This window comes from Terrapene carolina, unplaced genomic scaffold (assembly GCF_002925995.2).
Source record: "Terrapene carolina triunguis isolate 2854851 unplaced genomic scaffold, T_m_triunguis-2.0 Scaffold30, whole genome shotgun sequence".
NCBI lineage: Eukaryota > Metazoa > Chordata > Testudines > Emydidae > Terrapene > Terrapene triunguis.
This window is the reverse complement of record NW_020664381.1, coordinates 9,490,820-9,508,534: the sequence shown is the minus strand read 5'-3', so window position 1 is coordinate 9,508,534 and position 17,715 is coordinate 9,490,820. Positions and strand designations below refer to the sequence as shown.

At 40.1% G+C, this 17,715-nt stretch overlaps 1 protein-coding gene across 1 annotated transcript in view; it reads right to left on the bottom strand.

The window, feature by feature from the left end:
• The window catches only part of LOC112104509 (T-lymphoma invasion and metastasis-inducing protein 1), a 233,305-nt gene that overhangs the window by 87,999 nt on the left and 127,591 nt on the right, over positions 1 to 17,715 (bottom strand). The window contains exons 3-4 of the mRNA XM_029911499.1: positions 15,846 to 16,024; positions 9,418 to 10,397 (exon numbers count right to left, since the gene is read on the bottom strand). Of these exons, the coding sequence (XP_029767359.1) occupies positions 9,418 to 10,386 (969 nt within the window). The 5' untranslated portion in view covers positions 10,387 to 10,397; positions 15,846 to 16,024. The remainder of the gene's footprint in view (positions 1 to 9,417; positions 10,398 to 15,845; positions 16,025 to 17,715) is intronic.

Sequence of the window (17,715 nt, the reverse complement as noted above, 5' to 3'; positions counted from 1 at the left end):
AAGCAAGTTAACAAGATATTGTAGTGTCTGCAAACTCATTAGATGCCAAAGATACATTTGATCATACAGCATGGCCACATTTCTTGAAAATCCTTGATTTGTTCAGAAGACATATAAACCTTCATGTTTCAGAGAATAAGTCAACCTCAGACTACTGGGGATTAGTAAAAATCTTTCTAACTGCCTACTGCAAGATTTCTTGCACATTCTTCTGAAGCAGCTGATGTTGGCCCCGTCAAAGACAGGATAGAAGAACCGCTGGTCTGATCCAATATGGCGACTTTTACATCCCTAAACAATTCCTTCTTCACTTGGATGTGAATCACTCTTTACAAGTGAACCAAGTTCAATGGGCGGTGGTTGGAGAGTTTCATTCTTTGAAGAGGCTCCCACCAGAAGTGTCCACTGTCTCCACTCCTCTTTGTGTTTAGCAATAGAACCATTAGCAATTAAAATTCAACAGTACCCTAAAATTGTACATAACTTGTTAGAGACATTAATTTGGCAAGCACCAGAGAAAGATGTTAAAATGGAATGGGCGCCCAATAAAACTGAGAGGTGCCCTTATGACCTAGTGATTGTCTTCAGTCCAGTGCTAAGGTGTATCATCATCTGGCACCCATGTTGCTTTGCTCAAGCCCCGATGTAGCATAATCCTGCCCTCCAAATTAATAAAAAATCCTCTGTCGAGAAACTTGAGGCATGCAAGCAATCAACATTTTAGAAGATGTGTTTGCCAGGAAACGACTCAAAACCTTTCAGAAACTATAGGTAAATTATGGATTTCATTCTTATCTGACTTGAAGAAAATGTTTTAAAGCAGCAATAGAGAAACTTGAAGGTATCCCTCTGAGTCACCCTCACTGGAGGAACACAATCTTGAAAGCTAATGGAAAGCAAGCTGCATCAAGCTTATGTTATATAAATTGCTTAAGAGTGAGAGGAACTGTACGATTGACATGAGTGCAATATGGGATCACAATACTGGATAGACCATCTCAACCAAAAATTGGGAGTTGATACTGAAGAATGTTCAGAAGACATATGTAGATCTGTGACATCTACTAGGCTTAAAAGAATTAAATTGGCATCCACAGATCAAACTTGGTAGTGCAAGGCAAAATAAAGGTTTCTTTGTATATGTTCTGTGGAAGTGCCCCATAAAGTACTATAGAATGAGATACACTGACAAGCGACATTTGCTTTACACACTGATACAAAATTATTGAGTCTGTTGCCTTTGGACATTCCAGTAGTTTACATATGCTGACATCTAAGAGAAGCTCTGGTTCTTCATTCTTGTGCATCAAATGCTATGTGCTTGTGCAATAGCGCTTCAGAAATTACAAAATTAGAAATTGCAAAATTTGAAAGATGACATTACAAATCTGATCCTATTGATGCTGTCTGAAATGGTTCAGTAGGATGGCACTTTTTTTCTTTCCTTGAAAGAATCTTTAGATAACTAGATATTAGCCTACTCCTCTAGATTCTTTCCATACCAACAAACACCACTTGTATCTTGACAGGGTTGAGTCACAGTCAGGTGGTTTCTGTCCAGTCTTGGTCATAGCCTGGCAGAGCGGAGAGACGGTAGGATATGGATTCAGTGTAGAGGAGTGGTAGAGCTGATCATCATTAGATTATGGCTGCCTGACGTTACAGCTATAAGTGTTCCCCTCTCTCCCAATTGCCTTGTATACACATTGAATAGAAGGGATGACAAGATATAACCAAGGCCAAGATATAACCAAGGACTCGGCTGGACCTAAATTCTGCAGCAAGCCACCCTGGTTTCTGTTATATGCAGGTGAGGCAAATGAAAACTCTTGAGGCCAGTTCTGCTGAATTAAAAAATGGAGATTTTTATTGAACTAACTATGGAAAGCATAACAGTCAGTACAATATTCCTTGGGATGTTTATTGTTTCAGTCAATTCAATTTATGTTTCACTGCCCCCTCTCCCCCCCATTCTCCCCTTTCAGCATGGTGCAGAATTTTGTACTGACAATGCATAACAGCAGGGAAAGGCTTTCAGTGGGGAAGCTGGGTGTTTTGACAGCTGGGTAAGAGACAGTGGGGATTTCTGCCCCAGGAAAGCGTAGGAAGTGGTTTGCTGTTTTGTGCACCCGCAAAGCAGTTGAGAATGGCAAGCGGACGCATATCCTCTTTCCCAGCTCCCCTTGTGGGATGGATTGGCCTAGTCTATAAATTGTGGGCAGGGGGACTTGAACTCCTTTTCCTTCCTCAGCAAAAATCGACAGCAACCAGGTGCCTATTGCCGCCAGCCATGTTAAATAAGCACATTGGCTGAATATCTCTGGTAAAATGATCAGCAGTGAAGTAGTTAATAAGGCTGACATTCAAATTGCTTCCACTCGGCTTCAGCATTCAAGCCCCAGTGCAATAGTTGGAGCAGCTCACATTTGCTACACACTATTGTTTGAGGCTGTTTGCAGACTTGGGAGGATACTGCTCCATCAGGTTAGACTCCGTTCATATGCTGAAGTTTTCCTTTGCAGCTATATGGGCTACAATTTTTCTTGTTTAAAAATGAGAGCATAGATTCTGGAACACACAGTAACAGGACAATAGACTCTTCAATAGCAGTTTGGAGCATTACCGTGGGATCTTACGTACAAGTGGCTTTTTCATGGCTTTCAGCACTGATTTCAGCAGGACATGAGTAAAGGCAGCTGAATAAGACTGTAACCTAGTAAAGTCTGATTCTTGCAATGCTCTGTACATAGGACTACATTACAATGTCTTTCAATACCCTCAAAGACTCATACAGACAGTGCCCTCTCTGCTGTCAATAGCGGCACAGAAAGTCTCCACACCTAGATCTTAGAGTTCTTGAGGGCTGTGGCTCTTAACCCTTTTGCTTGTGGATGACATGTTGAACTAGCCCCTCAAAACTCACCTTTCTTACAACCCAATGGTCCACCCAGATGAAGAAAATTCCGATTGGGAAATAATGCTAAGCATAAAACACAAGGGTATTCTGACCACACTGGAGTTAAATAAACAGTAACATGCTTCATCCAACTCCATGAAGTAAAAACGCGGGGTTAGATTTATTTACTCTAATTAAAAGTCAATTCCTTGAAAATGTCACTGAGGGGGTGGAGGAGAGAAAAAAGAAAAGTAAACTAGAAAAACAAATCAGAATCAAAGCAAGTCATTTGGGAGTTCACCTGAACAATTACATAACTGAACAAGGCAAGAAAATGTCTGCAAAGCTGGATGATAACTAGGTCATAGGATAATACACTGAAGCATTCTGAAAAGAAAGATTTCAGTGAAGAAACACTCAAGTGGAGAGTATCACTATTGCAAATTACATCCAGCTAAGTAAGCGCAGTCCCTCAGATGGTCAGCTGTGGCAACTGTCTGTGGTTTTTACATGGGAAGTCCTAGAAACTAGAAGCATACAATATAGCCTATCAAGATTACAATTACTGGGATTGCAAAAGTACTTCAAATGTATAAATGTTCGCAGTCCTAGTGTTAAAAAAAAAAATGACAATGGAACTAAACCAGATCGTACGGCTGTTGATTTTCTTTCTACTAACTTTGAACAAAGGGAGAAAAAGAATCCACTAGAATTTTCAAACGAATATTACAAGGTTTGCCCAAGGATCCAAAAAACTTTCCCCAAGACCCTTCCCATAGCACACAGGCATATGAGAGTGTGCTTGGAAAGGCCTCTGGCTGTTGTTTGCTTTAAAATATCTAAAATGGTCAGACCCAACATATTATATAGTCCCATCCATTCTGAGAGTGGTTAGGGACACCTCTGAGACCTTTGTGCAATGGCATTAGGATGAACGAAGAAGCAACTCTGCAGAATGAGAAGTATCCACAGAACTTTGCTTAGCCAGCATTTAAAATTGCAAGGTACATAGTAGACAGAGAGATGAGAGAAGGCCACTAACTTATACTTCTCTCATACTTCTCCCTTACTGTGTCTCATTAAATTATAACTGTTTTCTGTTCTCCCATTTGACGTCAGCTAAGAATATGTTTGGAATCTTCTTTCTAATCTTAAACTAGACTATGAGCTGAAATATACATATCCTTTGTGGAGATGTCTTACACGATTTAATAGAAAATTGTAATCTTTCTACAATTTTTCTCTTTAACCTGCTATAGAATATAATGAAAAATTAGATACCTGGCCCAGAATTCTATGGGATGGTACAAAAAACAAACAAACAAAACTATAGGACAGAGATCGTTCTCTAATCAACTGGTTTTATAGTGATTTCTATACAGCCCGATTCAATTCCTATCGAACCCAACTGGTTTCATCCCTATTGCATTCTCTACAACTTTTCCACAGGGAAATGGCTTAGGGTCCATTAGCAGAATCCCTGCAGAGACTTAAAAGTGTAAACAAAGGTATTTTCAAAAGTGACTAAAAGGTTTTTAACGTGCTAAGACTCAACAAGATTTGGGTCAAGATTTTCAGTGTCCAAAGGGGTTAAAGAGGGATATTTGTTCACTCTCTTCCTATTTAATTTTATAACAAACAATGCACTACTGATGTTGAAAGGAGACTTATTATTCCCTAGAGTCAAGGAATAGCTCAATGCCTACGTAAATGGCCCAGCCTGGGCCAGCAGAGTGTTTGAAACCAGGACATTCAGTGCTAAAAGCATGAGTCTCTACTCCTTGAACTTAAGGACTATGCCATCAACTGGAAGCAGTAACAGATATATAAACCTCTTTGTGGAGCAGTCACAAGAGGACAAGGACCCTTCCTGCTACCACATGTGGCCATAAGTACCTCTTGGATTACTGACCATTAGTTATAATTTTTAAAAATGGAAACAGTCAGTCCATACTCCACATACAGTTTTCAGACAAATGGTGATCACTTGCTGGAAAAAAAAAGACAGCTTAACTTCTTATTGGGGCTTGACTATCTCTCAAGCTATGTCTACACTGGCAATTGAATGACAAATCTTTCGTCTTTCAGAGGTGTTACCCCCCCCCCCCACACACCCCCTGGAAAAACAAAAGTTTTGCTGCGACAAGTGCCAGTGTGAACGGCGTGGTGTCGGCAAGAGTACTCTCCTGCCGACAACACACCGCTCGCTGGGGATAGAAGTTTTTTGTCAGCAGGAGAGCCGACGAACAGCGGCTACACTGCACGATTTTTAGCGGCATGGCTATAGCAACACAGCCCTGTCGTAAAAAGCAGTGTAGTGTAGACATAGCCTCAGCCTGGAAACTGAGAGCACCCGGGGTCTCATCTGAAACCAAATACCCAACATCAGTGCAGGAAGCCCTGAGGTTTACCAGAGACTTCAGTGGTCACTGGCTGCCAACCACCATCCCCCACAACATTTATATTTTTCAATCTAAAGTATCACTACAAATTTTAAATGGTGATCAGGTAGAGGGGACACCTTGGAGATGGTACAAAAACCATATCTCAAGGTAATTGCTTCCTCTCCCTAATTATTCTTCAGGAATATTTATAAGGGCTATCAATAGTGAATGAACTATTGATCACAAGATTAAGATTCTGGCTGAAAATCTACAAAAGGAAGGAGGGAGAGACCATCTGCCTAAAACAGGTTCAAAAAAGTAATTCTAATCTCAGCAGAGGTTTATATACAGGCTGGACACAACATAATTGCTCCATTCAATTTGGATTTCAGTAAAAAAAACCTAACACTTTGGGGGTTCTCAAAAACTTCAGTTGAAACTCGGGGGGGGGGAGGGTGAAGGAGGGGCAAATGAGATATAAGCTGTGTACAACAGCAATTTGCCTTCCTATAAGCAGAAATGGGTGACAATACCAGCCAAGTAAGCTTTTTCCACCTACATCACATCAGGTCCAAAAGCCCAGTAGGATCCCAGCAGAGCTCTGCTGGAAGTCTTGAGTCAGCAGACCTGAACCTATAATGTTAAGGAAAAATAGAACTGCTGTGTGGGTGCCCCAAAGCCACTTTCTGAATATTAATTGCTTGTACGCATTGAAACTAATTGTCTCTCCAGTGCTGAAAGGTTCTAGCTCCCAATTAAAGAAAAGTGACTCCCACGTTTCAATTTTAAGGTTTGACCTTTTGTTTCTTTTGCTAGAAACTGAAAAAAATTCATTTAATTTGTTTATTCTCTCCTGAAATAAGAGGCAGATAAAGAGATTCTATTCACATTTCACAAAAACGTAATTGTTGCCAGGCCTACCAAAAGATCTTGTGACTCAAGTGTTATCCTGAAAAATATATGGCTTTGCTTTTTAAAAAGTGATCTTAGGTGCCTCGGTTGTTTTGAGATGCCTTAAAGCAATATGATTTTCAGACAACAATGCTCAACACTTTCAGAAAAGCAGGCTCCTTTAAGATGTCTAAGGATGAACACCCCAAAACAGAGTTTCACAAAAATCACCAGCCCCTTTTGAAAACTTGGATCATGTTAAAAATTAGGAGTGAACCTTGCCAATGTACATGCAGTAGGAGATGTGCATGCATAACAATGGCAGAATTCAGCCCTCATGTGCTCAGCATCTCCAATTCCTACTGACCTCTTGGGGAATTTGGGGTATTCACAAGAGCTTCCTGACAAAGTCTTTCAGGACCTTATGAGTTTGGGCACCGTTATCATAAAAGCAGGTGAGAATGGAAAACCTGCAAGTCTCTGAAAAAGGATTCTCTGAAAAATGTGCTAAGATTTATGCAATTATAATGCAAAAAACCTGACAGAAAGGTTAAGGCACACACTTAGAACTTAGGAAACCTGGGTTCAAGTCCCCACTCCTCCACACGTTTTCTGTGTGACTTTGGACAAATCTCTCAGTCTTGCTGGGCTTCAGTTCCCCACTTGTACTATAAAAATGATAGCACTACCCTATGCTATGGCATTGTGAGGATAAATACATTACAGATTGTGTGTGGCACTCAGATACAATAGTAATGGGGACCATAAAAGGTCCTCAGATTCCTAGTGTTTCCACAATTCTCCTTTCCCTCCATTCCCCCCTCATCAGACTCACCAAGGAAGTAGCTCTTTCATTCTATATTCCATTGCAGTTTCCTTTTTGCTGTATTTTATAAATAAAGCAACATATTAAAATCTTTTTCCTGGTCTCACCACAGACAAGTCTGGACTAACAAAGATTATTGCTAAAAATAAACCTTAGCTTTACTGCATGCTGTTGGGGTTAGGGTCCTGGAGGGAATGTCAACCCTTTCGGATTTTTAATTTTGTTTATTTTAGTTTATTTATTGAAATAATTGCTGCTGAGTCTCTTTAGATCAATAGTCTGAAATTGGAAGAGATCTTCTAGTGATACAAGCTACTGACGTGATGTCACAGGCTATGTCCGATGAAATGAGACTCAAATTCATTACTTTCATTAGGTGCCTCAAAGGGATATTCTAATGGCATAATGAACATTGGGGAGAAAAAAATACTTCAGCATTTACCAACTGCGTCGCTCTCCTTTTCAAATACACTCTGAAGAGAACTGTAAGGCAGAAGTTGAACCTAACAATTTTCTTTGGATGAATAGAAAATGCTTTGTTTATTACTCCTAAATGGCAACCTGTTTTTTGTTTCCTGTTGTTGCTTTTTCATCCTGTGCTATCTTTAATAGCCTTGTCGAGAATGTGAAGAGTTTCTGTGATGATACTACAAAAAATGCCTCCAAAAATCTAGAGCTTATTTTGAAGTACAAAGCTTCTGCTGTGAGAAGCTGCAGCATCTGTTTTAGAACGTCATTTTTATATTTAGAAGCAGTACATCTTCAACTAAGCCAACAACCCACCTCCAGTCACCTTCTGCAAGTTAGTGCTAACCGATGCCCTTCCTTCAGTCACTCAGTTGGGTTTCATTTCACGTTCTAGTGGCCCTCTCATTGACCCATCATGTTAACAGATCCCAACACCTACATTGCAGTATACTGTGACCCGCCTGGCTCATGCTGTCAGATCTAATCTCCCTTGAAGTGGTGTGCTGCCAAAAGCTCAGTTCAGCATCAGGATGCAAATCTGTCGGTCTCCCACACCCATTCAAAGTGCTTTTTTCCCCCCTAGGTCACAAGATGTGATGAGTGCTCTGTGCTACATACATACTAAAATTAAAATATATAGTAAAATCAGGGTAGTCACCAAAGCATGTCATCTAGAGCAAAGCTTGACCCATTTGGTCAGGCTCTTCTCGGACTGTTCTGTTTCTGTCTACTGGCTCTGCTTCCGATCCAATGCCCACAGACAGCAAATACATAGCAGGGAAGACATTATAGTCAGCTTTCTATTTTGGAGTCGTGCCACCCCTCAAAGAAGGGCCAGCGTGCCAAATGCACTCTGCATTCAAATATATTTCACCTGCAATGGCTGCATATGGCACATGCATGGCATGGATGCTGCATTACTTCTATTTCTGTAAGGGATACTGTGCTATTTACCACATGCAATGTGCTGCTGTATGCAGCACAGGTCAATGCAACGTAACTCAAGCAGATGTGTCACAGCTAATTCAGTGAAAACACAATACACACAATAAAGAGCCAGACCCAAACTCTGATCCACAGGTTAAAGAAATGGGGTGTGGGGGGACAGTGCACAGTTCTGTATCTTGTGTTCTCCCTGGCTTGGGGGAGCTGCGCTTCCTCCACCACTGTCTTCCTTGGCTGGTGCAGTGACTATTCCCCCTCCTTTTTCAATCCCTGATAGATGAGTACAAGCAGACCAAGTGCCTGCAGGACTCCCAATCTCTTCCCATTGAAGAGCACTGTTTTCTGAGTGATGTTTTGCAGGGCTTTGAAATTCAGGCATTTAGATCAATGGAAGTAGAGGGGGAGCTTCAATCCAAGGGGCAATTTTGATGGATGGGGGTTGGGGAGGGGCAAGGGTGAATTCTCAGTACTTCCCATCAGCTTGACAAGAGGCTTGGAAGCAGCATTGGAACATGGAAAGGTGGGATGGACTCAGGATCCTCTTTTGCTCCTGGCCATTATAGCTAAAGTGTGACATGGGGATGATGCACTTGAGTTCCATGAGAGGAATGGTAAGAGACCAAGCTCTGACCAGATACCCTAAAAGCACCACCAAGTAAACAGAATAATCTTCCTATCTCTCTGCAAACTGCAGATTTCTCCTTCCCGAGAGATATGACTCGAAGGAGTGGAAAACCCCCCCACCATGATTGAAATGGAGCTGTGAGTTATGAACAGACCATTCATGAAAGTACACCCATTCCTGAAGACACTTGTTCCACTCCCCCCTATTTAAAAAGAGGAATATGGAGGGAAACAGAACATACATCCAGCTGCCAGTATACCACAGCCTACTTAAAACATATGTGATCGTGATCTAAATACAGAACATTGTTTTTGTTTAGCAAATTCATGCACTTAAAAAAGAGTTTCAAAAGTTTAAATGGAATAGAGTAAAACTGCATTACCTGAGCAGTTTTTGCCCTTCGGCCTTGCATGCTGTTGCTGTGGCTGATTTGTAGGTTGGTGGCACCTTCTGAAAGGCAGTGAGATTTCCTACAGGGGAGTGTATTATAATTACTGTAGGAAGGAGTATCCTCTGCTGTAGCTGACGCCATCTTATGGTTTCCAATAACTGGAATATCGGACACTAAGTTCCGACAATAAGCACCAAAGGTGTTTCGTGGGCCTCCATTTATTGTAGCACCTGAGTTTTTTGGAGAATACAAGTCACTCATAGAATTGGCACGTTGGCAGGTGACCAGCTGCTGGGGACTGTTGCTTGCTTCTGTGCCTCGAATCCCCTCACCATCCTTCTCCTCAGCTGAACCTAAGATTTCTTCATTGCTTGTTAAATGTTCTTGGCTGAGGTCAGAGAGCGAAAATTCCAAGCTATCCTCCCGCCAGATATCTGCAGATTTTGAACGCTTTTTCTTGAAGCTTGCAGTTTCCATGAAAGTTGTCCCGTTTGTTGAATATCGATGCTGTCTGCCATCTTCTTCAGCCAAAAATGTAGTGTCCTCCCCATAAAGTCTGCTTTCTTCTGTGTCTGGCATGCTCTGCACTGAGGCTGCCGTGAGAACTGTGCTGCTGTCCACGCTAGGAGTAACAGAAGAATCGGTGTGGTAAGAAACAGGCCTTAAGCCCATATCCACTCTGTCCACCCAAATGGGGCTTCCAAAGTCCTCTAAATTGGCTTCTTGGTTAAAAGGCTCCAGGCCATTTTCTGCCAGTGACTGGGGGATGCTAGGAGTACTGCTAGATCGGGTGCTCACTTCTGAGTTCCTGTGGATAACCTTCCCTGAAGAAGCATGCCTGGTCCGTCGAGAAGTTTTATTTGAAAGGCGAAGTGAGCGGGATGTATGCTTCCGTCCCAGGCTGGCGTGCTTGTCTCCATACAATGCGTGCTCTACATTTTGGCTTTCCGCGTTTCCCATGGTTTTAAGGTCTGCAAGATTAAAGAACGGGAAATATTAAACTTTCAACTAATATATGTATCAATATATATAATATGCCTGTCAGTAGCGCCCATGGATTGTACAAAGGAAAGAGACTGTTTCTTAAAAGGAATCTAGACCCTCTCATCCAGAAGTAGTGCTAAAAGATACGTCATCATGTATCTATGATCCATGTACATCTGCTGAAACATGTTGCAACTAACAAGAATTATTTTGACAGTGATGATCAATAATAAAATGTAATCAGTTTGCAACATCACTTGTGAACTCAAATATAATCCAGTGAAGTTTTCCAAGGTATGAACCCAGGGTCTCAGTTACCCTGGTATAAATCAAGAGTAATTCACTGAATCCAGGGGTTGCATCAATGTAGATCAGAGAAGAATCTGGCCCTGAATGTGGCTTTGAGTGTGAGCCAATTTATAATGAAAGTAAATTGGTAATCTCAGTTTTACACACATCAGTTAAATCTATTAAAATCAGTTAATCCTCAATGCAACACTGGCCAATAATGTAAACTGTAAAAATTAAAGTCTCATTTCCATACCAGAATCCCCTCCCACTGAAGCAGGACTCCCTCTCATTTAGCAATATGGAATTGCAGGGTGGTTGCACCCTCCTGATACCTGTTCATGACCCCCTGGGTCAGAACCTATGCTCTACACTAAAAGAACAGAAAATTATGTATATTTCGGTTCCTACCAGAGGATGGTTAAAGGGGAAAGATTCTGTATTTATACTCTTTGAGCAACATCATATATTATTGAAAAAAAAATCTAATGGAGCCACATTTGTAATTATCAACACCACTACTGGCACCCAAGGCATCAAAATGCAACTCTGCAGAGGAACACATTCTACAAGCACTGTTCTAAGGAGATCCTCATCGAGGCCCATAACTCATTCTAATGCTTTGTACCAATGACTGAAATTTTTTTTAAGCCAATCCTTGCACCAGGAAAGAGAAAAATGATTACTAATGTTCCCAGAATCCTGCAAACTGGTGCTTCCAAGCCATCCCCTCTCACAGGGAACATGCTCTGGTGTGCTGTCAGGAAGTCACAAGGAAAGCAGGTCAATTTCTAGGTCTAACAACCTTGACGAGGTTACTTTATAACAACATTACAGGTGACTTTTCAAAGTCGTACGCAGAGTTGTAGCTACATGACTCCTGCTGACTAAGGGGAAATTTTGCAGCTAAATACCTGCACAATGCTTTAAGAAACAGGGTTGAAGATCCCTAATAAAAGCCTCCAAAAAAGTCAGTCCTAGGTGTGTGCTTCATTTCATCTAGGCACGCTGTAGACCATTATTTTGCCTCAACAATAATTAAATATACCACTGTATTTAGTTTTCTTTGGGTTCTTTTTAGTATGTAAGATACTGTACCACAGTTTTTCAGTATATGTAGAATAAGAAATAACAACAGTAACTTGGATTCCAATGTGTAGGTTACATGACCAAAGTATTTTAAAAAAATCATTTAAAAAAAAATCTTATTTTGACATGCTGGTAATGAGACTTGTAAAGACATTTGCTGGACATCAAAAACTGAGTTAGGAGTCATATCCACTCAGCATCCTCTCCAAAAATGCTAAAAATTACTTAAACTGGGTTGGAACCAGGCTCCTTGAGACTCACAAGGACAGAACAGATGCATCTTGTAGGAGGTTCTACCAATGCCTCTGTGCAAGGGCTTTTGCAGACATAACAGCTAAATTCATTCTTGGTGTAATTCAGCTGATAAGTCCAAGGAAGAATTTGCCCCACACAGCCTATTCATTTCTCATGTAGGCTAGTGTAACTCAGTGAAGTCAATGAAGTTATACCAGCATTACACTGACATAAGTAAGAAAGACCAGAAAGGAACAATTATAGTATTATTGTAACTGGATAATAGCATTGTTTGCAGCATAGATACAAAATTATGAAATAAATAATCTCTGTTTTAAATTAAAAAAGAAAAGTAGCTGTTTTGGCCAGGAGCAAAGTCAAGTATGTATTAAAATACAAAATCGTACAAAATTGAATATGAAAATAAAAACACAAACACAAAGAAAATGGTGTACAACTATTTACATATAGACAAAAAACACAATTCTTTAAGAGGGATCACAGGGCAAACCAGAAAGTTTTGAGGCAACTATATTAGACTTGAGAAAAACAGTAAATGGTGTCTAGAAAGCAAGATAACGGGGGTGGGGGGATTTATTCCTAAGGACAGTGGGTTTCTCCATTATAAGCATGTGCCATACTTTACTGAATCAGATGCTCATAGAATGAATATCATTGTGTATATGCATTAACCATCTGAATACACAATATCAGCTACTGCACAGAACCTATTTAACCTCACATAGATTACACAGAAAGGACTGAATCAATTCTGATAAATGTTCACATTTACAATTCTGCTCTAGGTACTATCAAATACTTGTGGTGGGGTTGTATTTTTTTTTTTTTTGCAAATACTTTGGAAAATGGTCAAAATAGGAGCTAGTATGCTTTTGAGTTTCCCTATACAACTAACTAGCTTAACAGTTATGTCACATTTTAGTTATGACTTGCTAAAAATCTGTGTGGTAGAAAGGGGGATGGGCACTACCTAAAACATTCTGACATCTCTGTATCTAAAATAAATATGACCAAGGGAATTAAACCACACGGAGTGAGATCCCAGACTCACTTAAGTAAATGGCAAAGCTCCCATTGACCTCTATGCAGCCCGTCCCACCTCACAGGGTCCTAGAGCCCAGGCCCCAAACCGAGCATCTACACCACAATTAACCAGCCCCTTAGCCTGAGCCAGCTGGCACAGGCCAGTTGCGGGTTTTTAACTGCGGTGTAGACAGACCCTATGAGGCCAGGGATTTACCCATGGTTTAGAAAAACAAATGCACTCAGCAAATTTTAGCCCAATGTATGTTAAAATGATAGAGTTATCAACCGCTGAAGAACAGGGTTTATTATTTAAATTGAGTCTTAAGAGTAAGTGTTATTCTAGATTGTTCTGATCTCGTCAGGACAGAACATGAATGTTAGTTACATTATCTTTTGTTTCCAAAACCTTTAAATGCAACTCAGGTAGCAGAAAGGTGCCCTTTGTCTTTGCAGCTTGGGTCTAAACCAGATCTCACTTCTAAGCCTTGTAGAAGGAAGTCTCTAGGGGAAAGGTTTTTGCTGCACTGACTTTAAAACGCTTGCTAACAACAATTTCATTTAAAAGGATTTTCACTGGCTGCAGAAGCAGATCTTTACACTGTCATCTTCCCCATTATCAAGAAAGATAACCACCATTTTGGTGTCATTTTGAGAAGAATTAAGGATTTTTACGTTTAAAACATGATTGAAAAGGGCAGCTCTCTAGCTAAAGACACAAATCTGCAGAAAGGCCAGAAAGTTCTTAGCACCACTCAATGTACAAAGACTCAGCCCCCCAGAGACCAGCAAACTCATCACTTGCTCAATGAACAGAACAACTGGATACACAGCACTCTGTCAGTTCAGCAAACGATCGTTATGTGCCACAGTCCCAATGTAACATTAATGGACACAATCATACAAAATTTAAAACAAACAAAAATTTTTACCAAGAAAAGAAACAGAGGATAAGCTTGTATTCGGTGAGTAAAACAGATGGCTAGAAAATGCCTTCATGCAAAGAGGAATGCATTTTCTACACAGATAAAAACTCAGCACCTGCGATAATGGTTTTCTTAGCACTAACATCCTTGGGAATATGAACATAGACATTCACAGGAATGTTTACCAACCTGTTTCACATGATGAAAAGTATGTGCTAGATACTGACAAGAAAAATCATGCTCCCAAGTAAGGAGTTGACCATTGTCTGCTTAGTTGATGTACACTTGGGTTTTACTTAACAATGAAAGTCTCCAAATCCTGCAAACCATTGCTTACGCGATTAGCCCTGAGTCACTGCTCAAGTGAGTAACGATGATTTAAATAGGCCTTTTCCTAATCCCATTGAATTCAATCAGAGCAGGGTCTGATCTTAAGTAAGAGTATGCAGGACTGAGCCAGATCAGAATAAACTGTGCTTGAAGTAGTCATAAAATAACCTGTCTCAAAATTAGACCATGAGTAATATTAATGGGAGCTATACACAGACATTGAGAAGACAAAGAGTTGCCATTGTTATCTTATTAACTGAATCAAAAGGTGCCTATTTGAGCACTGTACAAGGTAGCAATAGGATGCCACACAAATCAATGGTGACTTGTCTCAATGTTTAAAAATGGCTGTAAAGCAGAGTCAGGGGATGCAACATGTCAAAAATCTGTTCTGAATTTATTTTCCAAAGCTAACAAAAGATTGAGGCATACAGAACATGTCACAAGTAACAATTAAAAAAAAATTATTATTTTGGAAAAATAAAACTTAAGACTGATGGCACAAACAGAATATCAGTAAGGAAAAAGTATACATTCTACAATAAACCTCTGGGAGAACAATGCTCCCTGTAAACTAACTGATTTAGATGAAGAAATAAAACTGTAATAGAATTGTTGAGTTCTCCTTGAATTGGTTTAAAATATAATATTGCTATGTAGAAAGAGGATTTTCTAGATGTAACTGGCTGAAGTCCCATTTCAAATTTCATTTTTTCTCAATACACTAATTTTCCTTTCTCTCCTCTTCTTCCTTTTCTCCAATAAAATATTCAAGATAGCAATTACAGAAAATAAACCTAACTTAATAGCTCGCAAGTTTTTGACAAACTGCACTTTTAGATTGCAGAGGAAAGAATGAAATTTATTAACTTCCAAGTTAAATTTGAAGCACCTCACAAGACAACAGATTGCAAATTTAAAATTAGATTCTGGTGGGAGGTCTTGGTAACAAAACTCTATTTTTCTCCTGGAGTTTGAGTTTGGAGGCTGTGAAAACCAGAACAATGATAAAATCAACAGCAAGAACTTATTCTACAGAAATTAACTTTTACTAAATTCTGCAAACCAACAACAAAGATTTTTACTCAACTCGCAAAACCCACATAGAAAACAATTTACAATAGTAACTAAAAAGGAATACACACATTTTACGGCAATTAAAAGGTTTTTTTTCCCAAAAGAGATTAAAGTTCCAGAGTAATCTTATACCTTTGAGTTTCTCAGAAACTGCAATGGGATATTTCATTGTTTTGAATTAAGAGCTTTTTAGTCAGACATTTCTTTTTATAATCCACTTTAAATAAGTTAAAGCATGGGATGTACTCCAAAAAGGCCCTGCAAGCAATTCAAAAGCAGGGTGAGGAAGTGGGAGGTGAGGAGGGAGAGGGAGGAAAGGATGTCATCAGTAGCTGCTTGATAGAAATTCTAAACTATAAACAACATGCAGTTTTTCCAAATTTTCCCCTCCCACAAACAATACACAACACAGCAAACTCCAAAGAAAATACATAGACACACACGTACCTTACAAGGCAATATTGGTAGCCAATGCAACTTTCCCCAAGAGAACTGTGGCATTTAGATGTATAGAATTGCAAATGATATCAAAATGAACAGTTACTGGAACCACAGAATCTGTCAGCACCTGCCACTCAGCGCCTCCATTATTGTCTCGTCAGAGTCTATGAATATATGCCAAAAACCTAGTGAGAGAGAGCGGGGGGGGGAGGAGAAATAGGCAAAGGATTAGCAAAAATGGTTAGAAAGGAGGACATTTTCTGCCAAGTCCTATTTTCATCACTTACCTAAGAAACATTATATAATACAGTGCTTAAATTCTGTATTTAAATTATATATATATATAAAATCTGACAATACCAGAATCACTGAAAACCTCAGTCTAACACTTTATGAAGCCAAACCGAGGTATGAACTCCATTCATTTTCTTACCACTTTTTATAATAAAGAATCTTATAGAAATTGACAAGAGACTGCTGAGGGAAACAGAATGATACAGGACTGGAGGGTCTCAGTGACAGCTCAGAAAAATTACATTTGTATTGGGTTTTCTAGTTTTGATTGGTTGGTTTTTGAGGGGGTGGGAGAGAGAAAAGCAATTAAACAGGGTCCCTCATAAAAGATACTCAACACTCCCCTCAGAATTCTGCGCATGGCTATTTTGTATTTCTTTCTGCTTGAAGATGGCTTTCAGTTAGGTTAAGGAAGAGGTCCTGACTCTTTTTTTTTTTTTACACAAAACAATAGTTCAATCTGTACAATTTACTAAAATAGACAGCAATACAAGCACTGGTATAATGAACAATTTTAGAAAGGAGTCAGAGATTACAGAAAATTTACACACACAGAGTATATTGTGAGGTAAACTATGCACACTAAAGGAACAGACTAGGAGATGCTGCTGCACTAACTTACACAGGTGAATAATCCTGAAGTTACTTTTGTGTGTGTGTGTGTGTGTGTGCGTATGTGCATGCACACACGCGCGCAGGATCAAACTCCTGGACTGTGCCTTGGCCTGATGCCATTTAAAAGTTCATTGCCACGTGTTCCTTAGACACTAGCGTATGTCTACACTGCAGCTGGGAGCAAGCCTCCCCGCTTAGGTAGATAGACTCGTGCTAGCATGCTAAAAATAGCAGTGTGGACACGGCAGCTCCAGTGGAGTCTCAGGCTAGCTACCCAAGCTCAGAACCAGGGGGCTGGGTTGTTGCTCGAGCCATAACGTCCATACTGCTGGTTTTAGCGCACTAGCTCGAGCCCTGCTAGCACGAGTCCATCTTCCCACGTTGGAAAGCCCATTCCCAGCTGCAGATGATGTACCCTTATGGTCCAATCCTGTGAGATGCTGAGTACTGTAAATTCCGTGGGCGTTTTGGGTACTCGGTGCTTTCCAGGATCAAGCCCTGAAGTCATTACATTTCCTTTATGCAGCCACGTGGCAAGGCGAAGAGGCAAATGAAAGAAGTGGATCATCAAAAAGCATTGCAAACAGAGTTATTACATGGGTTTTACATATTTTCAAAAGATTACAAGAACAATGAATTCAGAATAGGTCAGTGATGCCCTTCATGTTGTTAGAGCAACTTGGTAGTAAATGTTTATCCTCGCTTGGCTGGATTCTCAAAAGGAAGTGAGAGTTACCAACTCCTTTTTTAAATTAAAAAAATTCTAATTTTCTTCCTTATCCTTTATGTCTCCCTCGTACTCCCCACTCCCCCAAGCTGCTGGTTGAGAGCTGAAAAGAAGTTCATGTATTGCTCAGGAGCTGGCAGAAATTAATAAAATGAAGCTCATTTATATTGAAATGGACTCATTATCATGCCAGCTGACAATAATTTACAAGGCTGGACTCTTAATGGAAAACAAGGTCCT